This window comes from Phycomyces blakesleeanus (genome assembly GCF_001638985.1).
Source record: "Phycomyces blakesleeanus NRRL 1555(-) unplaced genomic scaffold PHYBLscaffold_6, whole genome shotgun sequence".
Classification (NCBI taxonomy): Eukaryota; Fungi; Mucoromycota; class Mucoromycetes; order Mucorales; family Phycomycetaceae; genus Phycomyces; species Phycomyces blakesleeanus.
In genome coordinates, this window is record NW_017265139.1 from 1,052,301 (window position 1) to 1,078,087 (window position 25,787).

At 39.1% G+C, this 25,787-nt stretch overlaps 6 protein-coding genes across 6 annotated transcripts; 2 read left to right on the top strand and 4 right to left on the bottom strand.

Moving 5' to 3' along the window:
• Positions 1–1,162: 1,162 nt before the first annotated feature.
• PHYBLDRAFT_59608 (hypothetical protein) lies at positions 1,163–3,303 on the bottom strand (the record flags this gene model as incomplete). Its single annotated transcript, XM_018440529.1, has 5 exons — positions 1,163–1,215; positions 1,275–2,565; positions 2,785–2,892; positions 2,946–3,040; positions 3,201–3,303. 5 exons carry the CDS (start codon positions 3,301–3,303, stop codon positions 1,163–1,165), a joined length of 1,650 nt encoding a protein of 549 aa, XP_018294117.1.
• Positions 3,304–4,544: 1,241 nt separating this feature from the next.
• PHYBLDRAFT_109978 (hypothetical protein) lies at positions 4,545–6,230 on the bottom strand (the record flags this gene model as incomplete). Its single annotated transcript, XM_018428146.1, has 1 exon — positions 4,545–6,230. A coding segment is annotated over one exon (1,686 nt), but the record flags the coding sequence as incomplete, so codon positions are not given.
• A 1,683-nt stretch (positions 6,231–7,913) lies between these two features.
• On the top strand, positions 7,914–8,586 carry PHYBLDRAFT_110014 (hypothetical protein; the record flags this gene model as incomplete). The annotated part of the gene is made up of 3 exons (XM_018428148.1): positions 7,914–8,184; positions 8,269–8,370; positions 8,444–8,586. Coding segments are annotated over 3 exons (516 nt in total), but the record flags the coding sequence as incomplete, so codon positions are not given.
• Positions 8,587–10,669: 2,083 nt separating this feature from the next.
• Positions 10,670–12,422, top strand: PHYBLDRAFT_59611 (hypothetical protein; the record flags this gene model as incomplete). Its single annotated transcript, XM_018440531.1, has 5 exons — positions 10,670–10,716; positions 11,027–11,058; positions 11,615–11,670; positions 11,759–11,904; positions 12,041–12,422. The coding sequence occupies 5 exons, from the start codon at positions 10,670–10,672 to the stop codon at positions 12,420–12,422; spliced, it is 663 nt and encodes a 220-aa protein (XP_018294120.1).
• Positions 12,423–13,185: 763 nt separating this feature from the next.
• On the bottom strand, positions 13,186–19,822 carry PHYBLDRAFT_75955 (hypothetical protein; the record flags this gene model as incomplete). The annotated part of the gene is made up of 8 exons (XM_018443108.1): positions 13,186–13,641; positions 13,721–13,857; positions 13,917–14,839; positions 14,929–15,303; positions 15,422–15,635; positions 15,730–16,387; positions 16,604–18,241; positions 18,461–19,822. 8 exons carry the CDS (start codon positions 19,820–19,822, stop codon positions 13,309–13,311), a joined length of 5,640 nt encoding a protein of 1,879 aa, XP_018294121.1. The 3' UTR covers positions 13,186–13,308.
• A 3,658-nt stretch (positions 19,823–23,480) lies between these two features.
• On the bottom strand, positions 23,481–25,349 carry PHYBLDRAFT_110012 (hypothetical protein; the record flags this gene model as incomplete). Its single annotated transcript, XM_018428147.1, has 5 exons — positions 23,481–24,236; positions 24,356–24,688; positions 24,759–24,825; positions 25,015–25,095; positions 25,144–25,349. Coding segments are annotated over 5 exons (1,443 nt in total), but the record flags the coding sequence as incomplete, so codon positions are not given.
• Positions 25,350–25,787: the final 438 nt, after the last annotated feature.

A 25,787-nucleotide genomic window follows, 5' to 3' on the forward strand; every position in this document is an offset into this window, starting at 1 on the left:
TATTACACATTACACATCAAAAATTACATATTACATATTACATATTACAGATTTTTATTAAAATTGTTCAAGTAAAATAGTTTTGTAAGATAAAGCCTATTCACGTGTATTCTTAAGAAAATAAAAATAAAAATAAAGCAAGAAAACCCAAAAGAAATAAAGGGTCGCCTCCTAAACTAGTCAACCCAAAATATGGTGTATAATACAATATATGTACACACACACAGAGAGAGAGAGATTGATATATTGATATACAGGCATTGTGTGTAATCAAGCATGTACTGTACATACTCCTTTCATATTATATTATATTATTATATATGTAAAGAAGCACTCTGACTTGCTTTCTATATTCTATACTCATATATATTTATAGGTTAAAATAGATCGACCTACACCAAGCATATAAAAAAAAGAATAAAAATAAGGATCAACAGGGATCTTCAGGAACGCAAGTAAGCTTACAAACTAAAATAAATAACATAAAATAACATAAAATAACATAAAATAAAATAAAATCAAATCAAAAAAAGACAAAATAAAGTCTCGCTAAATGGAGTATAGAATACAATCAAAATACCTCTTTGGTACAATTAATTCTTCCTTTCTTCCTTTCTTTCTTCCATTTTTTTTCTGTATTTTCTTGTACAACCAAGCTTATTCAACCAATTTCCAAGCAAATACTAAATCTTAATCGCTTACCAATAAACCAAGTATTTGCTTGTGCTTATTTGTATCACATACAAAAAATTAAATAAATTATCTCCAACCCATTCAACCCATTCAACTCATTCAACACCACCAACTGGGGAGACTTTGAAAGAAAGAAGATATATATATATATATAAAATAAGGCCAATAAGCTTCTTCTCCCCACCCCCCAAAAAAAAAGAAGAAAAAAAAGAAAAAGAAAATAATGATTTGCTATTTAAAAATGTCTTAAACGAAAATTCACAAAGATCAAGGTTATCTTGTAAGCAACAAATTAATTTTATTTTCATTTTTTTTAAGAAAAAAAATATATATAAAATCACATATTTTTTTTCCAAGCCAAAAAAAAGTCGCAAAATATCCAAATATTTATAAAAATGTTCTATTCAAGGGGAGAAAAAAAAAAGGCATATATATATATGTATGTATGCATGTTTTTTTTTTATTTTTTTTATTCATTCTCACTACTTGAACCTGACACGCCATCTTCTTCTGCCTCTTCTTCTAAAAATATATTAGTCTTACATCTGAATTGCCTGTTTAATTCTTGATATTCGACTTACTAAATAGAGCCCGCAGAGACATTGGTTTTCCTCCCCGACTGGGAACAGGTGTACTATTCGGACGGGAAGAAAGAGGGCTTTGGTAAGGTGGATTATGCAAAGGTTTATAGTTTGTAATAGTAGTAGATGTGTTAGATGTAGTAGATGTAGATGTAGTAGTAGCAGAATTAGTAGTAGTAGTAGCAGCAGCAGTAGATGTAGGGATAGAGTTGGTTTGAATAGAATGATCAGAAGAATGTGTGCCGGTGTAATTGTGCCGGGGAGAAGAAGGTGCAGAAGGACCTTCTTTGGCAAGACTACGAGAGATGTTCTCTGCAAGTGCATCGATATCATCATCATCATCGTCGTCGTCGTCATCATCCTCACTCGAGCTACCACTCGAGCTCCCACTATCAACATCGGATCCACTTTCTGAAGAAGATCCTGAATCGGATGATCCCGACGAGGAAGATTCATCCGACCCAGATGAAGAAGCAGCACCACTATTAGATTTCTTCGGACTTCTGCCACGACCGTTGAACAGAGAAGGTCCAGCTGGTGTAACAGCCGGTGTGAGCTTCTTGCCAGCATATTGCGGATGTTGTTGGTTTTGAGACACGGATAAACCAGTAGGTGGGAGTTGTAGTGACGGTTGGGATGGCTGTGTTGATGATTGTGTTGTTGATTGTTGTGCAGAATTAAGAGAAGGTTGTGGCGGAGGATCTCTTATCCCGGGGTGACGAATAGGTACAGAGGCCATGGTGTATTTTCGGCGCTTTGCTTCTGCCGATTGAGCCGACTGAGCCGATGCAGTATTACCATTATTTGGAGGAGTAGATGACGGAGGGGGCATTGTGATTTTGGGAGATTTTTTAGCTACTGTTAAGGGTTCGACAGGCGAAACGAATTCTTCAAAGATAACATCATCATCGTCGTCGTCATCATCGTCTTCGTCAACTTCCATAGTAGATATAATAGGTGAAACAATTGATTGTCGTCGTCGTTGTTGCTGTTGTTGTTGCTGTTGCTGTTGCTGTTGTTGTTGCTTATTAGCACCTGATATTTCTCCATCCTCTCCTTTATCATCCTCTTCATCATCATCGTCTTCACCAAGAACCTCTTCCATATCTTTGAGAATATCGAAAGCAAAGTCATCTACAATCTCCTCTCCTGGCCTTTCGTCAATCTTTCGCACTCCCCCACCCGGCTGAACAATTTCAGTAACAACCTTACGAGGCTGTTTGTTACTGATCTTACGTTTGCGAGACTTTTTCAAAGTGAGTCGAACCGGTGATTCTTCTAATATAAAAGTCTATTGTAGAATTAATGTCAGTTGAAATTTACAAGAGAGAGAAAAGAAGAAGAAGATCATTAGCTCATAATACACAATTGTTAACATTTTGATTAAAATTCAGTAAACATCTATCCACTTTTACATAAGCACACACACACACACACACACACACATATATATATATATACTCTTTACTTGAGACTTATCACAGAGAAAGAAAAATTGTTTATATCTTACTTGTGATTTTTCATCATATATCAATAGTACTTCTGTTTCGTTTGGATCAGAGTTAGGCTCTGGAACACCCTCATACTCAAAAGGTGCATTATTATTATTTCCTTGAAGCTTATTAAATTACATGAGCACAATCGTCTATTGCTTGTAGTTATGCATCTTACCCCTCGTGATTTAAATTGTAGTTGGTAAAGATCATTGCTCTCTTGTTGAATGGTCAGCGGTCGAGACAATAGCCCGGATTCTGGTTTGGTGGTAACTTAACAAAGGTGATGGACGTCAGAGAACCCAACATGTATTTATATATAGATATATAATGATATAATGATATATACACACTTATATATATATATATATACATATATATACATATACATATACATATACATATACATAATTTACAATCTCCAATCACTTACAATGGAGTGCATATAAATCGTTTCGAGTATTATTATTATTAGATTGAAATGAGCGTCCTAGTTCAACAGTGTGCTTTCCAATGGGCAAAAAGGCAATGTCCATGGCGACAAGGGAACCAAAAAAAGAAAAAAAAAAGAGAACAAGTCCAGTTGAGATGTGCTGGCCTACGTTGGCCAATTTTCTTATTTTATTCAATCACCGACAAACAAGACCAAAAGAAACAAGAACAAGTATGAGGAAGAGGTAATGAATGGATATGGTGTGAAAAAAAAAAAAACACACACACACACACACACACACACACACACACACACACACGTACATATAAGTTATGAGTACACTTGTATATATATATATAGATAATAGTAATAGTAATAGTAATAGTAATAGTAATAATAATAGTAATAGTAATAGTAATAGTAATAGTAATAGTAATAGTAATAGTAATAGTAATAGTAATAATATAAGGAAAAGAAGAAGAATAAAGGAAAAAAGACTAATATTAATAATACGATAATAAACAAGACAATCCAAAGAGCAGAACGTAGGCATGAAGGCTCTTTCTGATTTTTTTGTGTGCGCGTGGAAGAGTTGTGAGTTGTGAGTTGTGAGCTGTGAGTTGTGAGCTGTGAGTTGTAAGTGCGTGAGCGAGTGAGGGAAAGCGTGAGTGAGGGAGTGCGTGAGTGATAGAGAGATAGGTAAGTAGTGGCTTATTGAAACATGGAGAGCTTATTGGAGAATGCACCAAGAAAGGGACGTATCCTAGATTCCTTTTTCTTGGATTTTGTGGTATTCGTAGTATTGGCAGGTGCTGTAGCTGAACGAGTGGCTCGAGAAGTCCCAGTACTGACACTTGCATTGAGGCTTGTACTGATACTTGCACTTGGTCCAATCGTAGGTGAAGCAGCCGCACCAATACCATTTCCAATATGATTATTTTGAATAACCGCAGTAGACGATGGTCCATGGACAGTAGGTGAGTGTTGAGGACTTGGAATGTTGTAAGATGATCCTGCTGAGCGCGGAGGAGAATCCTGCTCATAAACAACGGGGGTATTAGAATGTGTTATACCAAGGTTAAACGGCATGACAGATGCACGCGCGACTTGATGTGATGAAGACTTTTGACTAATAGAATGAGCTCTAGAGGCATAGGCTGAGTCGAATGCAGGTTGTGTGGGTGAAAGTGCTGGAGACGGTAGAGAAGTTGAAGATGGTCGATGTGTTGGCGTGGTTGGTGAAAGTGGGAAATCAGAAAACAAGGGCGAAGAGTGAGAGTGTGTGCGGATACGTGAATGGCTTTCTGAGTGCGATTGTTGCTGTTGCTGAATCATCTTCTTGGCAGCAATCATCATCTTGAGCGCTCGGATCTGAAGACTTGTCTGGTGGGATAATGCAGCAGTTTCGAATATCAGTGGGGCAGTAGACATATTGAGCATTTGGTGCAGGGCATGGGTAGATAATTCGCGGAGACGGGGTAGATTGTACATATCCGATAATAGCAGTAGCTGCGATAGAATGTGAGGCTGGTACTGTTGAGCAGTCAAGAGATTATCCGTGTAGATGAACTGTAAGAGGGCAATGACCACGGCATACGGGTACGGAAATGCCATACCTCGACTCTTTGTCCCAGAAGTCTCGGGAAGATCGACCACATCCAGCCCTTCAGTAGACACCTGAATAAGGTCAGCAAAGTAAGGCCATCGTTGGGCCAATACGGCTGAGTTGACTGGTATGGTTTGTTGTTCTCGGGTGATGATATGGAAATCGGCCACGGCAGGCTCATTGAGTAACGATAACCCCATTTCTTGGGCGAGAGACGAACAAGTGGTCCGTGGCAGACGATACACCCCAAATGCTTCGAGATCAACTGTGGCAAGATGATCAAAATTCATCTGACGATGTGTATAATCTTCGAGGAAGCTTCGGGTGCGGTTACCAAAGACCAAAAACCGGTTTGTGTTCTCATGTAATACACCACGGTGCCATGATCCAGTCGAAAACATGGCTCCGGTCTCGATGCGTGCCCAAGTTAATGTGCCTAGATTGAGAGACCATATGGTATATGCTTGTGACTGTGGCGAGAGGTAAGTTCCTGCCAATATAAGATGATGGCCAAGAGTGTGACCGGTAGGAAATCGTAGCCCAGGAGGCATCATTGTTCCAGACATAAAACTAGAGCAGTCTTCGATATTAGAGGCTGTTGCATTGGGTAAGAAGATCAATTGGAGTTCTCTACGGACATCCGAAAAGCTGTGATTTGAATATAGATAAATAGGACTTGGCTCACGGGTACTCTGAAGTGATTGACCGTATTGACGTACTAGAGATGCTCGATGGTTGTAGTCCACGACAGGCTGATCCTTGTCTTGTTGAGATTGCGGGTGATCTTCGTTATCTGACATCGGTTCACGTAAAAGCACAGGTAGCCGAGTTCCTGTAGGAGTTGTAATGGCTACCGATCGATATGCGCCAATGGATTTGTCAAATGTTTTGGCTTGAACCCATTCCCAGCGTTTCAGACTGAGAACATTGATTTCACTAATATATTTGTTGCTTATATCCTGACCGCCGACGATGACTAGACGATCATCCGTAACCGAGGAAAGGTGAGCATATCGTGCGCTCGGTGCGTGGGTTGAAGATTGGAGAGGAGGTTTCTTCCAGCTCATTGTACTTAGGTCAAAAAGAGAAACATCGTTGAGAACTGCGATTTGTTCCGTTTCGAGCGAGTGGCCCATACCACCAAAGAAGACGAGCGAATTTCCATATACACTGGCTGAGTGAAAGTAGCGTGCCTGGGGTGGTGAGTCTGAGTCTGGTGCAGGGAAATGACGGCTCCACAGAAGAGTGTTGAGGTCGAGGATGTAGAGGTGATTGGTCATCTTTCGAGATGAAACGAGTCTTCCTGCAAAGACAAAAACTTGATCATTGACCACTGTGACTGATGCGCCGACAAGGGGAGGAGGCACTTCACCCTGTGTCAGTCGCACTTGGGTAATTATGCCCGAGATGGACTGCATTTGCATCGTTGCTGTTGACATTGTGTTGTCCAAGAGGTGAGAGAGGGGGGAGGGAGGGGTTGCGTTGTAAAAGAACCACCGGAAGGATGTGAAATAGGGACGACTGTTGATTTTTTTTCCTTTAGTCTTTTTTATTTATTTTTTTAATTTTCCTCTTCGACTTCTTCGCCTTCTTGAGGAGAGTTTTCTTCTTTCTTTGTTGATGTTGTTGGTTTCCTTGACCTCTTTAAAGGTTGTGTATATATAGAGAATATTTATATATATAGATAAACTAATATATACACTTTTAAAGATATATATATATATACTTAATCTATATATATATATATAGATTATATATACACTGTAAAGAAATAATAAGACAAGGAAATAGGAAAAAGAGAGGACAATCCCATAAAGAGTAAAAGGGACAAAAAAAACAAGACCGATAAAATATAGGAAAATAAAAAGGAAAAATAGTGCTTCAAACTATATGGCACAACTGGCGCGGAGATTCGTCGTATTTTTGGCACATACTCTATATATTTATATGTACATATGGAAGACTTTAGGTAACAGAGGAGCCAAAAATATATCAGAAGGATCGAGAAAGAGATGTAAGCCATGACAAAGTGCATGTTGACACACTTGTACGTAAGTAATTTGTAAAGATGCGTTTATTATAATAAAATCTCATATTTTCTTTTGTCTCTAGAATACAGCCTTTTTGTTTTACTATCAATCAATATCCAAATAAGGAAAAATAGGATAGAATAAAAAACCAGGTGAGTGAGAAAGAGGTAGAAAAGGAGAGGTAGAAAAAAGGGACAAGAACCAATAGACTTGCAGAAACTTTTACTCAAAATACCCACAGTGACTGAATTAATGATCCAGAGTAAGAGAGAATATAGATAAAAAGGTAAAGAGAGGTAGGGGTATTGGAAGAAAGAGGTAAGGGGGGGGGGGGGGGGGGGGGGGGTAGAGAGGAGAAGTGGACATAAGAAAATAACAGAATTAGGGATGTCCCTGGCTCAAAGGAGCAAGCCGGGTTAAGCTACAAGACAGATCAGCAGTTTTATCGTACGAACAATCATTAGATTATACAAATCTATCAAACCCATTATCATTCTACGGCCATACACACATAACATTTGGCGCTGACTATTGTTTGTGGGAGCACATTCGTGTACTCTTGTGCAAAATAGCGCTTTTATTTCTTTATTAGATCTTATTATATTCTTTTATTGCTTCTTCTTCAATGTGGGGCATTTTCAGTGTCACCCTAGGTTCTTCTTTAACATTTTTTTTATATCTCAGCTATAGTTGTAATAAGCGTGGCTTGTGTACTTGTTATCCCTCCAAACTCAACTCATTTTATAACCCTAATCAATAGATCATGGAAAAGCGTAAGAATCTATGATTCCATGTCAAATATGTATATTAAAATCACGTTCTTGTAACCACAGCCGAGAATCTCTATCAGTCTCTGCATAGCACACAGAAAGACCCCATTAAAGATGAGGTAATTGCCTAATCATCACATTATCTTCACATTAATAAATATTGTATATTTATACAAATGCATAAACATATATATATACCATTATATATCTCTTTTCAAAGGCTGCCGTCAAGAGTGTAGTACGAGACCTTGTCTATGAAACTACCTCTGAAGAAAAAGTTATCCAAAACCTGAAGCCAGTGCGTATAGATCCTTCTCCGGAATCGCTCGGGGAAGCAAAATCCCTCAAAAAGAAAAAAATGAGAAAACCCCACGAGAAGAGCCGTCGATTGAATGCTCGCGAAAGAAGAGCTTTCAAGGTCTATGATATTCCAGCTGAAGCCCACAAATATGATATTTTCGTTCAATTGAATAAACTCTGGCAAGGGTATATGGCAGAAGTCTATTCGCAGGGAGCAAATCCTTCTCAATTTGCACAGAAATTGCTCAAAGCAGACTTTCACGGTGCGATATTCAAAGGTAAAGATTGATTGCTTGAATAAAGAGATAATATTTTCTTTTATTTTTTTTTGCTTTGGATCTGGTACTGATTTAATCGTATAGTCATCAAAAGTAAGAATCCATCCTATGTGGGCATAGAGGGAATAGTGGTTCAAGAGACTCTTAGTGTATTCAAGATTATTTCCAAAAACAACAAATTGCAACGTAAGTGAAGTTTTGAGTCTGGCAAAGACGTGAGCCTATTGTTCTGATCTATTTTTGTATACATGTATGACAGAAATACCAAAGATTAGCTCTGTGTTTACGATGGAAATGGAATGTTGTCCGGGTGTCTTTACCTTGTATGGTCCTCAACTTCAATTTAGAGCGGCAGATAGAGCCGTCAAGAAGTTCAAACCTAAGCCCAGTATTGATCTTTAGATTAATGAGTTGTAGAGTAAGAATAGTCTCTCGCATACAAAAGGCTTAGATCCGGCAACACATGTAGATAAGGTAGATGAGAATATGGCGCAACCGCCATTCTCTGAATTTGTATATCAACCCCTCACCCTTTTTCCTTTGTCATTTCCACTGCGAATTCAAAGGAGACATCAATCACATCATCTCCCTTGGTTTCAGATCCCTAAAGAAAACTTATACAATGTTGGAATAAGATCCACCCTAGAGATGTCATTCTAATCAAGGAGATCTTTTATACCTCCTTATTAGCGAGTGCTATCATAAAGAACACAAAAACAACAACAATCCTATATATTTAAGATTTTTTTGGAGCCTAGACTTGTACTCCCCTTCACATTAAACGAAACTTCTTTAATAAGAACTGGTAATATATATAATTTATATCCAACTATTTGACAAGAAACCACGACAATGTGCTTGTCTTTAACAGTGTTTACGCATTCAATATTGATACCATAATAAGAATACCCTTTCGCTATATTCTTACCTACCACCAAATACTTGTATATATATAGTCATAATTACATACGCGCACAAGACTGATTCGATCTCTATTACGTGATCTTACTCCAAATTCTGCTGTGCTGCAAAAAGATGAGAAATGTCATATATGGTTAGGGGATAATCCGTATCACCGCGGTTACTCATACAAAACGGCGTATTATATCCCACGTTTACATGTCCAAAGTCATTATTGGATTTAGACTTGGCTTTTGTAATGTTCATAAAGCACCATATATTATTATTATACTTGTAATTTTTACTGTTACTAATCTAGAGGACTCAACCTTTAATATGTCACCTCTAGCATGAACACAGGATTTTGACGCATTTTGATTTAACAGTAATATAAAAGTAACAAGCTAAAAGAAAAAAAATCCTAAAAAAAATAGTCTTTTTTTTTATTGTTGTTGTATTTGTTCAATAGTCCAGTCAAATTGAATATATTAAGATTATTAGACCCTCCAGATAACTATAAGAAAATTGAACAACGCGTGGAAAACAAGAAAGAAGAAAAAACCCATGTTTTTTTTTTAAAAAAAAAACGAAGTGGAACGTAACAAATTAGTGTTAGTATCAGTATTCATATTAATATTAACATTAATCTATTACTGAAGTCTCAATTGTAAGACAATATATTTAAAAGAAAATTATGGTGCATTTAATTAATGAAGCACTTTTATTTAAAGAAAATGTAATATATAGCGCGGCGTCTCTTTTGATTGTGTCTCGAGTCAAAGTCCAAACATTTAGATCATAAAAAATTGAGTTTCTTGTACTGCCAAGTTAGTGTCTGTGCTTCATACTACGATCAAGTCCGCTGTACTACACAAGAATATGATCGCCATTCACAAACCTGTCGGTCTGTGCAAATGTATTCATTAATTCAGATAGGATATATAGGTAATAAAAAGATTGATACAATTATATACCTGTAATTAAAGAAGTACATTTTAAAAGCTATAAAAACTATATGGTGCATGTAACAAACAATTAAACTAACATTTTCTTATAATACTACTATATTCAACTACTGTTTATAATATGCACAATTATTATTAATATTTGAAGTAGAGATTTATATAATAAAGCATATCATGTAGCCGTACTTAATACATAGTTCAACATATATTTACAAAAAATATAGTAGTAAAGAAAGTAGAATGTAAACCAAGATATTCAAAGATAAAGCCTCAATCTAGGACATTCCCGGCAGTATGTGTAAAAAGATAGTTAATGAATGTCTAAAATCAATCTAAATTTACACAGCTACCTCTGTAGATGCCCTTATGATGTAAAGCGACAGAATGTATTAATGTAATTACTTATATAGTCAGAATCATACTATTTATACAATTTTTAATTTAAAAAGATTCTTTTTTTTTGTTCTCCCAACTATTATGCATTTCTAGAAATACTAGTAGTATTACTTCATAAATACACCAAGTCTGTTACTAAGGACTATACTAAAAGTTAATATAAAGCACCTTTTATAAGTTACAAGATATATGCTTATGATGATTTATGAATTAATTACTTTTATATGGACAGAAACTTTGATTATGTTGCTAGATTGCATCAATATAGAAAGTAAAAGAACGAAAATATAGTATTTGACCAAAATACTATTCTAAAGACACTCCCATTCTTTTGTATTGCTATAGAAAAAACTCTTATGCCCTAATAATATAATCATAGATTCTGTTTAAACAGAGTTGCACATATTCCTGTATTCGGCATATTTGATAAATAATAATAGCTATATACACAGAAAAAACCAGGTTTCCAGCTATATAATTAAAGGAAATCATGCAATAGATTCAGTGGTTAATTAAATATATAGCTTCTAATAAAAAATAATATACATTATACATTTATCATATATATAACTTATCATAAGCTACAAAAGCTCTTTAGAGCAGCTTGGTAGCTGTATGTCTTTAACTAACTATATCATAGAAAATATTTACTATTAACATAGACTGTAATGTGATAATATCAAGAGGTCTTTAATATAAAAACTCTTTGATATATGAAAGTCAAGGAATTTCTATGTGTAGGAATTTAGTCTTAACTAAATATAGATATAGTATTATTTTGAAAACAAATAACGCCAATGACCCCTTATTTTTTTATAGGGAGAGAGATAGAGAGAGAAAGAGATAAATATGTACTGAGGAACTTGCTGTCTAGTTTTTTCTCTTGTTCCTCTATGCACCATTCTTAGGAACAATCAAGTAAGTACCACTTCTTTATACACATCTTTACGTGTAAAACGCGTTTTTTTTTGTTATAAAAAAACCAATTTACTCAATCAGCACCATTACTCATTATGCATTACTTAATGCTTTACCAAAACATTGACTTTACATTAACTCTTTTTTTCATTTTTCTTTCTTCTTCTTCTTTTTACAAGGTTTATACTGTTTAAGAAACCCATAAGATTTATCTTGAGGCTGTTTTTTTCTGCTATTATTCATAATAGTAGTGTATGAATTCTTGATTCGTAGTGTGATGCGTACACGCTCTGTGGTCGTAGAGATGGTAAGTACATTAATGTTACATTTCTTCCCATGCTTTATTTCTTATACTTATTTTCTTTATTCATTTTATGTTATGTACATTCTAAAAGCGCATGCACCTACACATGGTATACAATTACCATATTCAGTCTTTTCTGTTAGATTTCGGTCTAATGGAGGAGATTGATGTAAGCCTCTTGGAGACAGAAGCGGAGGTGTTTACACCAAAACTGGTCTCAACCAAACCAACTAGAGGGTATGGGCCTCTCAGCGTTCAGTAAAGAAAAACCAAACTTGTCTGATTCGGCTCCAGTCTCCACATATCAAAGTCAAACATAGACGCGGCCAAGTGGGGTGTAGTCACAGACGGGAGCCTTCGGGCGCGTCTTTAGGTGGGAGCTTCTTTCTAGAGGCGCCAATGAAATACCACCACCCATTTGGCCAACCCCCTGCATCGGCAGCGGGTGGACATGGCTTGGGAGTAACGCTGTTCACCGCAGACGAACTAGCCCGAAACCTTCCATCGAAGCCTTCTCATCCCTTGCGTGTGAGGCCGTGGAGTGCTCTTCCGCAACTTTGGCATCTATTCTAGATCTGAGGTTAGGCGAAGAAAGAAGAACAGACAAGTTTGGTGAGCGCAGCAGCAAAAGCTATGGAGTATGCTGTTGTGACATTCTTTTTCAAGCCACTCAGCCCGTGCGAGAGACTTATGTCTGGGGTGGACCAAACCTTACCATAAAGGTGGGACCAGAGTTCGGCAGTAGACCGTCGTGATGTCAGGTCATTTTCTTTTTACTGATGGTACCAGTATTGTACGAACCAAGAAGTAAAGTACGCAAGTATTTTTCTTATCTTCAAGCCTCTGCAACGTTGTAGTCGGTCGATTTGGCCAGTGCTACAAAGTCACGCTTGTCAGAATGTGACCGAACGTCTTTAAGTCGCATCTCTGGGTTTTAGACAATGCTAAAATATACTTCCCGCGTACAAATTGTACACCCTGGCTCTTGGGCCTAGTACTATACTAGCTGACCTTGGTCTTGATTGATCGGGTCACATGTAATGTTAATACTGGGAAGGAAAAAATCGCATACAGACTATATGAAATCGACGGGGTGTCGAAGGTGTAAAATGATCCTGTAATCATTTATCACTGAAGATTAAGCCCTTGTCTTTGAATTTGTTCTTCGGAACACCTTCAATACCTTCGGGATTCTTATATATATATACATATATTTAGGTCCTTGTCTAGTTAACTTTGGTTGACATGACTGGTGCCTTTTTTCTGATCTTGATTAGAAAAGAGGGTGAGTTCGATTCTCACAAGGACTTTATAAAATATCTGATACTTGGTTATTTACCCTTTCAATCCCATGGTCTTGATCAAGATCTTATTAAAGAGCACTTTTTGAATTATAGTAATAAGACCTTTTCTTTCTCAAATTAATTTTCTGATATTAATTAAAATATCAGATATGAAGCTAATTAATAAATATTATCAGAAGAAAAAACTAGTCTTCTTGTAGGCACTAGACTGAATATCTGTAAATATTTAAGAAGGATGCTTTTATTATCATATTCATAAAAATAAGTCATTAGGATTAATTAGATCTACTCTCACACTCTGTTTTAGTGATATATGTTTCCAGTTTGTTAATTTTTTTTAACTAGAAGGTGGCTGATTAAACACGTCTACATATCGTGACCGCATAGGCTTTCTTCCGCCGGTTGTCATTGCCCTCTTTCCTGCAAGCGGTGGTGGGGTACCAAAGTCTGGTGAAGATATTCCAGATGATCCTCCAAGAGGAGGTCCGGATCCTGGTACAGGAGCTGAGCTCATACGTGTTGGTCCGCTAGGAGGAGGAGGAGCAAGACTTGCTCTGCCATTTTGTGATGGAGGTGGGGGACCTGCGGGAGAAGATACACGAGTTGGATTTACAGAAGAAGACTTTGGTGGTGGTGGCAATGCGGCTGGCGCAGGTGTGTTATTTTCAGCCTATTAGTGAACATAAAAAAAAACACTTAATTTACCAAATTGATTGTATATAATATTTATATAGAACTTGCTTGCTTACCAATTTGTTGACCCATCGTTTTTCTTTTTCATCATAGTAGAAGTTATTTTGCTCGCCAAGATTTGCCTTGATGGCCTTCTTATCTTCCTTAGCAGCAGGCGCAGAGGAGCGAGAGAAAAGAGAAAAGATTCCCCATCCTATAAATATTTGCTTATATGTTAGAGACATATTTATTCATAAAATCAATATTCCTTACCATGTTTTTCTTGCTTCGTTTCTTGAGGTTTCTCCTCTTTTTCAGGTTCGTTTTGTGTTGACTCATTATTAGGTCCATCAGAAGTCCCACTGGGAGCAGGTTTATCCTTCTTAAGACTAGAGTTACCAAAGCCAAGATCATCATCATCTCCACCAGCCCATGTAGATGTAGCAGGAGTGCTAGAAGGTGCATAGTTACTAGGCTGGTAGCTAGAAGTAGTATTAATAGAAGGTGCTTGTTGTTGTTGTTGTTGTTGTTGTTGTTGTTGTTGGTAATCAGGCTGTTGAATATTTGACTCTACAGGTTGTTCTGCGCCCGGGTCAGCACCCCACCAACCGCCAGATTGATTATTTCCATATGGAGCTGTTTGAGGGCTGTATCCATATTCATTTTGAGCTTGACCAGGCGCTTGTGGTGGTGCACTCCCTTGCTGGAATGGGGAGTATGTAGCCGTGGGAGGGCGTACTGGCTCTTGACCATAGCTATAGCCGGGAGTTCCGTAACCGCCGTAACCGCCGTAACCGCCGTAGCCTTGATTAAGCTTGTCTTGGCCACCAATAGCTGGACTTTGGGTAGCATTACGAGATACCTCAAAGCTAGATTGAGCTCTAGAATACGGAGAAGAGGTCATCTGTCTTTCAAGTGCAACTCCTTCTGCTGTCACAGTAGTGGTTGGCGTGGCCGAACGTCTCATGTGCTCAGGCCCCACACTTGTACGGCCACCATTTCTAAAGTCAAAGGCTGATACACTACGAGCTGGCAAACCGTCAGCCATAATTTCAGTCGATTTTCTACCAACAGGTTCAGCAGCTGGTGCATCATCACCGCTCACGAATTTGTTAAATCTTCCTTCAAGAGAGCCCCATAAGGAGTCTAGTGAATTCTTTGCTAGTTTTGTCTTTAGCCAAGAGCCGGCATCCCCTCTATAGAGAATAAAGTAAAATCAGGAGACCTTTTAAATACTGTAATACCCATTCACTTGTATCCCAAACATATTTGTGCTCAAACTTACGAAAGGGAGTTTCCACTGGAAATCTCGCAAATCTCGGCAAATTCTTCAAGTCTTTCCACAAACTGTCTATGCATCCATGGTGTTCTCTTTGTGTTCGCCTTAATCGCTCCAGCAATAGCCTCACAGTAACGCTGTGCCAGAGAAGTGAACCCGTAGTCTGCCAGTTGCCATGCATAAACAAGCTTGTATGCTTGCAAGAATGGTAATGAAGAAATAGTTGCCTGTTTGGTGGATAGAGCATACTCATATAACTCGCTAAGATGGATACTGTCCAGATCCTTGGAGATATTGCTACCATCAGCACCCAAAATCGTAAAACGAACATGAGGGGCATCGATTCCAGAATGCAAAGAGGACTGAGGTGATACCACATAACTAAATAAACAAGTCAAGTTTTAAGAAAGAAACAGAAAAACAACCTTCAGTACATATACATATATGGCACTAGATATACGAGTTTTGGTACTATATTGCTTTCTCATTATAAACTTACCAAAAGTGTGCAGCTTCAATCCATCCTTGAGCTTTCAATATGTCTCCCAAAGCAGTGATTGCTTCCACATCTCTTGGTGTTCTGTTAGCAAGAATAAGCAGCAGTGTTTCGCGCCATTGTCTCAACTGATCTACGCTCACAGGGGAAGGCGTTGTAGGGGTAGCTCCATAGTGCGATGTAACATGCTTATCAGACGTTTTAACAAACTCAGATACTAGGTAATAGTAGTAATAGAAGAAAACGTTAGTATTCTGTAAGTCCATAAAAGAAGCTACCAATTATTTCTTTAAATATTTTACTTTACTTACTTGATCCGGCACCTGAACCAGCAAACAGAGCATACAGTACTCTCAAAGCCTGTTTATCACCCATGACATTATGATAGACGCGTGTTTGCTTACTCTCCACAGTTGCACAGAGTTCCCGCTCAATGAATTCGCTTGTCACCTTTTTCCATAATTCCTTGTTTACGCAACTGCTAATTACCAAAGCATGGGCCCACATATCCTCTTGTACTGCGTAGTCGACAGCTCCCTCACGATCACCATTCTCAAGGAACTTTTGGAGCTTATTTAGCACAACTTCAGAGTAGTCTGCATCTTCTCCTTCAGTAAGAGCCGGATTTGCCTGTCCATAAGCTGGAACACTGAAGTTGGCATTATCCTCCTCAGCTGTTGTTGCTGTTACAGGCCATAAAAGTCCACGCACAGCTGCGTCCATCTTATCATTGTCTCCAAGAGAGCCTTCCTGTTCAATTAAAACCTTGACCAGTTTCCACAAAAGTGTCTTGTTCTCAATATCATCTAGTGCATGTCCATTATTTGAGGCATCACTCAAGAGAGCATCATAATCTGCTAGTCGCTTATCCATGTAAGCCAGTACCTCCTTCTTCTTTGCTTTGGCACTCAATTTGGCATCGAACAAAACTGGCCCAACAAAGCTCGACATGCTCTTGACAGTCGAGTCCTGATCACCACCAACCGCATCCCTTAAATTAAAAATCTTGATAGCACTTGGCATTTTCTTGATAATTGGTGCGCTTGTGTCATATCCAGCAGTAGTGAAGCGTTGAACTGTATGTGGGAACATGACACACATTTTTCCGCCAAATCCAAATGAAATTAGAGGACATCCACCGGATCTCTTGAGTGGATCTGGAGGTAATTCCTGTGTTTGCTGAACAAGTTCTTCTCCATAACCATTATCCACCGCAGAGACCTCAGTATATGCATTTTCGTACGGCGAGTGATGCTCGGGGATAAAAGCACGTACAGCGGTTTCCTGATTATCCTGTGTGTTTGGGTGAAGATGGTTAGGGGTGTAACGTTGAGCTTCAGGAGGAGAGGATTCCATAGCAGTTGGAGCATATGAGCGAAGATCGGCATTTATTGGAGTATAAGAAAGGAAGCTTTGTGTAGAGTGAGCAGCAGGTGTAGTGGATCGAGAGATTCCAGCCAAGGGACGACCACATTCACAGCAGAACTTGGCTCGAGCTTTATTTTCACCTTCGCATGCAGGGTGTGGACAGGGCTGGGGAATATCCGGTCGAGGTGTAAGCATTCTCGAGATAGGAGGGGGAGGGACAGTTGAAGAGCGCTCCATAGGACTATGGTTATAACCTTCAAACGGTACAGGATATCCTTGAGTGGTACCCGGGAAGCTACCTCTGTGAATAGCAGGAATCGAAGGTTCTGCTTTACTATGAGGTGAAAACTCGTAGCTTGTTTTTTCGTGTTGGGTTATGTTTAGCTGGGACTGATTTTTATCGGACTCATTGTAGTTTGTTGATAAATCTTGGGTTGTGGGAGGTTCATATGGGCTGCTTGTCCCATAAGGTACAACTCTATCAGTTGGAGCAGCATTGTAAGCTCCATATTGTCTAGAATGGTCTTGGTGAGTTTGTGACTCATACGATGATTGCTTTTCTGTCGAACTAGAGTTTTTGCTGTCGTACTGTGTAGAATGATCTTGGTGAGATTGGTATCCATAAGACGGCTCTTGTTCAGTAGTATTAGTATTAGGATCATACTGTGCAGAGTAATCTTGGTTATTTTGAGGTTCATACGATCCATTTTGATCATAATTCTCTGCATCTTCTGTACTTGGATTATAACCATCATACTGTGCAGAATAGTTCTGCTCGCCATAAGGCTCATATGAGTTTTCATGGTTCGCAGAAGTTGTATTAAGCGAGTCATACTGCCCAGAGTAGTCTTGTTTGGTATGTGCCTCATTAGATGATTCTTTCTTGGTAGTACCAGATGTGCGTGTAATATCGCGGGCGTCATATTCTGTAGAGTTATCTTGGTAAGTCTGGGGTTCATAAGAATTTTGATAAGATGGAGTGTTCTCGGCATCACCAGAGATAGTTGATGTATGATCATAAGGACTATAAGCCACAGAATAGTCTTGTTGAGTATGAGGCTCGTAAGAATTGTTGTACATATTATTGGAGTAGTCTGTGGTATGTTCTTGAACACCTTTGGTGGGATCACTTTCACCCAAAACAAGATCATCTAAATCATTTTCAACATCCTTCTCGGGCAACTTTTCTTTTGTCTGATTGTTACCGTAATGTGCAAATACATCAACCTCTTTTGTGGTATCGGTTTCCAATATTGATTTATCATTATTTTCAGATACATTTCTGGATACAACCGGTTCTGAAGATCCATAGGAATGATCGTATTGATTAAAGTTTACTGACTCTCCTTGTTCGTCCCATCGTGTCTGATCCTCTGCATCGTTCTTGTGGAGAGTGACACTATGTTCCTCGGGCTTATACACTTGATCACCGTAGAAAAATCCCTCTTTCTGATGCTGATAACGTGTAGGAGCATCTTTGTCAGAGGATTCTTGTGTGTTTCCCCACTCGACAGTTTCACGCATATTTAACAAGTCTTTTGACAACAAGCCAGTAAATGTCATTTGTTCTGAAGAATTTGCAGGCAGTTGATCCTTACCGGTATTTTCCTGGAAGTCTTTATGAATAGAAGGGGACTTGGATCGGTCCTTTGCTTGATTATCATATTGCTTAACTGATGTATACCCATCGCTAGCCCCGAGTTCGTTTTGGAACACATTCATCTGTTCACTCTCGGTCTTCTTCATTGGTAACCCACCCTTTAATTCGTCCTCATCCTCTTCCATTACGGGTACTTCTGCGGCACCTGTAACTGTAGTTTGAGTTATAGTGGGAACAGTTGCTTCATGTTCGCCAGGACTGAAAACAGAATTATCCTTCCATGATCCAGCTGTTTCTCCTTTATCGAATGACACCCCTGTAGATATAGGAGGGTGAGAGTGCTCAGCCTCAAAAGATGGCATTGACTTATTAGTGACTGTGGCTGATGGTTCAAATTGAGCGTAGTCTTGTGTATCATGAAGATATGAGTCTGTGCCATGCAATGGTTTAGTATTTGGGTGGGTTGCTAAAGAATCCGACTGGGGCTGTGCATCCGAATGCGCCACCGATGTAGCTGCTGGCTGATCTACTGCAACTTGGTCATTCGCAGCATAAGCATTTTGGTCGTAATACTGTGCATACTGAGGGTCAAATTGGTACTCTTCAGTTGTGCCCGGGTATTGATAATCTACATCCAGATTTGTGTTGGGGTCATAAAAGTGAAGCTGGCCTTGTTCATCATAGTAATAATGCTGATTAGGATCAAATGCAATCCATTGTTGCGATGCATCGTATGCTTGTTGCGAAGGGTCATATGCCTGTTGCGAAGGATCGTATGCCTGTTGCGAAGGATCGTATGCCTGTTGCGAAGGGTCATAAGCCTGTTGCGAAGGGTCGTAAGCTTGTTGCGAAGGGTTGTAAGCTTGTTGCGAAGGGTCGTAAGCTTGTTGCGAAGGGTCATAAGCCTGCTGTGAAGGGTCGTAAGCCTGATGGGAATGGTTATAGGCTTGTTGTGACTGATTATATGTTTGTTGTGATGGATCATATTGCTGTTGCGAAGGGTCGTATGCTTGCTGTGTAGGGTTGTAGTATTGTCCGGTTGTATTAGCTTCGGTGGTGTGATTATAAGTTTTCTGTGACTGATAATCATATTGAGTATCATGAGCTTGCGCCTGGTGTGTGTAGTCAAAGGCTTTTTCTGGTGCAGGTGCACTAACATTATCAAAAAAAGAGGAAGAATCTTCGGCAGGTGTAATGGATGAAAAAAATGGATCAGTTGCATTAGAGGTTCCTCCGAACAATGCACTGGCATCACCAACTATCTCATGATGAGGAGAGTTGTTTTCTTCCTGAGACGCGACTGGGCTATTATTCTTTGTGGAAGCATTTGTCTGGGCAGGATTTCCAAAGGGACTTGACTGATGAGAGGCATTCAGTTCATTTTTGTTCTGGTCAACCCATCCCGGCGATAATTTGTCTTTGTGTGGGGATGCCATCAGAGCAAAAAAGACAGAAGAACGGTGATTGGGATGTTCTGTTGAGATGCCAAGGGAATGAGCAGTAGATAAAATATAAGCCCAACTTGTAGAATGAACAGTCCTGCTCACTATTGCTTACGTCTTGGACTCCTTGCTTTCCAATAAAGACAGGATCGGCTGTTATGCGGATCGGAACAACAAATATATTTCTTTGTGGTTTGTTGGGATTGGCTCACAAGAGCGTCGTACAATATTTTCTGTTTATATAACTTTATACAAAAGGGCCTGAAAAAAAAACAGACAAAACAAAAAAAAAATAGGTCCTTCAAGAAATCTTTCCTTCAATATCCTTCTCTTCTACTAAAGATGCTAGCCGCCGCATTCGGTCTGAGCTGGCGAGTCTTTTTGAGCCACTGCTTCGAGGGAGTGGCAGGGGAGGTACATCTTCCTCATTTTGGATATGCTTTAACATGTCCTCAGCCTTCATGGCCACAGACTCACTTCTTGTCCGCCTCCGCTCCCGGGTAGACATGCGCCTGCTACGTCTCTTTGCAGCCGTACTAGCCATCTCTCCAGAACGAAGACGTTCAAGGAGGTTGTCCATAATATCCTTATCTTCCTGATTTTCTGATGAGCCTGCTACAGATAAGAATGAATATAATAATTTATACAAGAAAAGCTTGTCAGTAAGTGATTTCTTGTTATCTTATCTATTTTACTCACCATCATTCAGATCAGCGTTTGAGTGGTTTTTCTTATTCCGTGCTTTTCGTTGCTCTTCGTATGATTGCGCTTTTTCAAGTTGTTCCTGTCTCTTTCTCTGGCCCTCTATATCACTCTTGGCTCTCTATAAATACCAAATAAAGTCAATAGACCAATTCAACACACCATTGAATTCTTTTTTACAGATTATATATATGTGTGCGTTTAATTACCTCCCAACTGGATGTGAAAGTCTTAAAGATACCAAAAAATTCATCTGGTTTCATGTCACTAGGGTCTTCTCCAAAGTAGGACACAACATCTTTGTACGCAATATCCATAGAAGTGTACCGGACTTCAAGTTGATCAAACTTCTCTACTGCCCCATCACGGAATCTGGTCATTTCAAAAGCAAAACGATCTCCATCCTCAAATTCAGAGTCAACATCATAGTGGCGATCAAGTTCATGAATAAGACCTCGAAGACCAACTCGTAACTCATTGTAGTCCTTGATTAAATCCTGAATAGTGACTAAGCGAAAATAGAGAGAATTATTCCGGTAATTAATATTTGCCGTTTTTTCTTTTTCTTTTTTGGGCATCTCTCTGTCTCTCTCTATTTCTTCCCATTATCATTTACCTCTACATGCTTCACCGCAGAGCTTAAGATCTTCCAAGAGACTTTCACTAATGTGAGGAAACTTTGACTCGATCATCTTGATAAGGAAGTGGAGTAAGGTACTATCATTACTAGATGCCTTTGTATCCACCAGCTGTATACAGAAAATAAAAAGGAAACGATAAAGTTTAATACATCTTACAAGAGTCCCCTTTATCTTTCTCGGCTTGCTGGAATTAAACTTCACCTTATTAATACTTGAGATACGGATACCAAAAGCTCCACCTTGAAAACTGGAACTGTTCAAAAAGTTTCCGATAATTAAGATCAACTAAGATGAATATTAACACATTAGTAATTGGTTCTATACAGCCAACTTTAAACTTACGTTCAAAAATTCTCTAAATGAACTAGAGCCTTTGACAGAAGTAGAAGCGTCCATTACATTGGTCATGTTCTAAAATAAATCAAATAAATTGTTTTAACAAAAAATAAATTGAATATATGCGTATATGTATATGGTCTTCTTTCTTTCCCTGAAAACAAGAAGAAGAAAAATGTATTGTACCTTTCCAAGCTGTGTAATACGTTCGTGGAAGGTTACTTTGAAGAGCATGTGGTCAATACGCTCCTTAAAGCGGTCGATGGTCATAATCTGATAAACATAAAAAGAAATACAATATAATGGTTATTATCAAACGATTCAATACCAATTATTTTACCATCTGTTTTTTTTTCTCTTAAAAACAATTATCAAACTTTTTCTTACCTCTGCACAAAAGGCGTCTGGTTTTGATAGACATTGGATATCCTCTTCAGAGGCTGTCTTCATAAACACAGAAAGCTTGCCCATCTCTTCAGGGGTGGGTACATTGGCTTGCAAATTACGCAGCAAGGTTTCTGTACAGAACTTTTCATCAACAGCCACGATCCTCTTTTTGAAATCAGTAAAAGTGATGTGTTTGGATTTAGCCAAGACAGCAATATCTAAATACACATAAATATATAAAGCAGTAGTTTAATAACATTCTTGTCGATCCACCTTTATATAGATTATACAATAGCAATACTATAAAAACAATAACAGCAAATATACTCACTGATATTATAAGCCTTGCGTGAATCTAGAATGCAGATCTCCTGCTTCTTTTCTTTGACGAGCTTCTTCTGTGTTACTGTTACTTTCTGGGCAAAAAGTTCTTCCATCAGATTAAAGACACCCTCAGATTCTAATAGGCGCTCGAGTTGTTCTTCATCAACACCAGATCCCCACACAGTGGACTTTATGTGGTTTGAGTTAATTTTTTGCCATTGAAGTGCACGCGTTTTGACGCTTGGGAGATGGTTCATGATCTTGCGTGGTGCCTGCATGGTTGGAGGAGGAGGTCTAAGGGAGCCGGGAGGAGGGGGAGGGGGAGGCGTAGTAGATGATGTTGCATTAGTCAGAGAAGGCGGTGGCGGCGGTGGAGGAGGAGGTGTTGGTGTTGGTGAAGGAGATCCAGGAGCAGAATGAACAGTAGATGAAGATAAGCTAAATGATGTAAGGGGCTGCGGTGGTGGTGGTGGTGGTGGAGGTGGAGGGGGAGGTGGTGGAGTTGATGAAATGTCAGGGGAAATTACAGGAGAACTGTCGGGCTCCGATATGCTATTTGTTCTAGACATGGATTGTGTACGTGATATACTATTTGAATGAGATATGTGATGCGTGCGGGAAAGGCTACTTGAGCGAGAAAGACTGCTTGACCGTGATAGACTGTGAGTGCGAGACATGATTGAAGATGCTTGTGAATCTCTAAAGGAAATTTCTGAGGACTGGGAGCCTCTGGGACGAGGTCGTGTTATAGTACCAGTACCAGTACCAGGGCCAGGGCCAATTTCGGCAGAAGGACCGACCTTGCTGCTGAGAGTGGCAAGAAACTCATCAGAGACGATGTTCTTGATTGATGGAGATGTGAGAGAGTTTGAATCAGAAAGACTGTGGATGGAGTTGGAGCTGGAGTCGGTATTGATGTGAGCTTGTCGACGCCGGGTATTATTTCTTCGAGTGGCAGATCCCATGAGTGGCATGGTTCCTGGAGTCACAAAATCTCCAAGGCCACTACTTGAGCCAAATTGCATCGCGAGCTGGTTCTTGAACTCTTCTGACAAGCCCATAGCAAGTGAGCGGTACTTCTCTGTCTCTTTTGCAATCACATCGGATGATTTTATTGGTTCATCTTTTCCATCAAAATCCTTTCCTCTTCCTTCTAGACTCTCCTGGGCCTTGATGCGTCCAAAGGCTTTAGCGAGGTCTTGCTTTTTGATCACTACTTCTCCGTCATCTGAATCGCCTTCTTCTCCCTTTGTATCATTTACAGCCTTGTAGAATGTATCAAGTTGCTTTTCCATCGCCTCAAGATTTTTTTCGTAGTCTCGTTGAAGGTCTCGTAATTTTCCTTGTAAAGTTGATATTGTGTGGCGTGACATACGTAGTAGATCTTCGAGGGAGGTCGTTTTCTCTTTTAGCTGAGTAATTGCTAGTCCATCACCACGTTCTATTAATTGCTGTTGAGCTGCATTGTGCTCTACCTGAAGCTCGTCGTACATTGTCTGCAATTGCCGGATTTCTTCTATTGTGGCCTGAAGTTGATCCTGATCAGCAAACTTGTCGACAAGATGACGCACAGAGGTGCCATAGGAAGACGAGAAATCATCGACGAGGCCTTTGTGATCTAATACGACTTGGGTAATGAGATTATCGATGATTTGGAAGTAGCGTGCCTTGAGATTCCCTTCTTCATGGATAAGAAGTAGATGCTGAAGGGAACTTAAAAAGAAGTCGTAGCCACGAGTGCCTTCCACGCTTGCTAATACACATTCGAATACGTCGCGTGGGTCGTTGAGGTCGCGTAATACTCGTTCGTGGTACAGTTCCATAATTTCGTCATGATCGTTTTCTGCCAATGTTCTGAATTCCTGGACCTGTCTATCGACCTGATCGCAGCAAAGATCTAACATTCTATCCATAATTCTCTCCAATCCAGATACGTTCATTTGGTTTCTAAGGTGTATTCTAATTTCTGGGTCTTCGACAACATTAACAATGGCGTTAACGAGGATCATATTGTACAACTAAGGTTATGTGTGTCAGTTAGCATTTTGTTGGTGTCTTTTGTACACAGCTTGTTAAAATTAAATTAAATTAAATTAACTTAAATTACAGATGGAATGAAATGAAATATGGTTCTTACAGCAAATTCACTGAGTTGGTTGTCTGGAGCACCGTGGGTAGCTAGCCTTTTGAAATCTTCGCTGGCCCCGACCATACTTCCCATACGGCCTCTTCCTCCCAAGGTGTACAAGAGGTCTTTAAGCCAAGCATCGAATCGACCGTATCCTTTGCGTGCATCTCTAAGATTGTCCATTGCTCTCAATACAAGTTCTTGGCCGACTGGGACAGAAAAGTAACACAAGAAAACCAATACTTCACAGACCAGTCGACGAGTATTGACAGCAGGTGAGACAATACAATAGACGATTTCTTGGATACATTGCGGATTCTTGATTGCTTCTTTTGCACCAATCTAATTGTGTAATGTGAGCCAGACTAACCCAGGAACAACAACGTGGGCAACTTGTTATTTGTGTACTCACCCTATTATTGAGTAGGGCTTTAAAGCATTTAAGGATTTCACCCTCTGTCTGGACCTCAATTTCACGCCTTTTTATTTAATTGTAATGTTAATTATAAAATTACAATTACAATTACAATTACAGTTGCAGTTGCATTTGCAGTTGCAGTTGCAGTTATTATCATTATTATGTTTTTGTTGTGTATATGTGGGTAGGTGGATCAGGTCATCTACATCCAGAAGAATATGCATTATTGATAATTCAAAACCTTGCTTACTTGTGCTTCAATCGGTTAAGGGCTGATAATGTGTCGGTAATAATCAAGAGGCCGCTCATTTCGATGAATTGTCGTACCCAACTAAAATTAAATGAATAAATATATTATAATTATAATTATTATTATTACCTTAATGGCATGGTGCGTAATCCAACGGCCAAATGAGAGATCACCTTACTGCTGTATCCCTTTGAACCTATTTCAGATAATTTCTTGACATAATATTCAGGGCTGTTTTCTTGCTCCTTGTGCCGATCTGCAGAGACGCCTCTTCGAGTAGAAAGAGAAGCATTTGGCGTAGGTCCTGCTTCAGCCTGGATGTCTTGGGCTACCATCAGTCTCTTTTTCTCCAACGGAAAAGCCAACATAACGTTTCGTGCATTGGAATCATTGATACCACGCCGAGCCTAGATTATTAATATTTAATAAATTAGATTATCGAATCAATAGAAAATTGTATAATTGTAATAATTGTAATAATAAGAAAATACACAAAGGTACAAATATATATATATATATATATATATATATTAATATTAATATCTTACGAGCATGCGTTCGAATAACTCTTGTATTTCAGTTTCTGACGAACTGCTCGGATGACCATGTTCACCATCGTTGCTTGGAAGGGAGTAATTTGTCGAGGATTGTGAGCTGCGAATGGAAGACCCTTCGCCATTGCCTGAATAAGATGAACTCATCTCTGTTTAATCTCATTTGGATCACCTCTCAACCAAAGATAAAAAAAATGGGCTGTTGTTACCTGAGAAGTA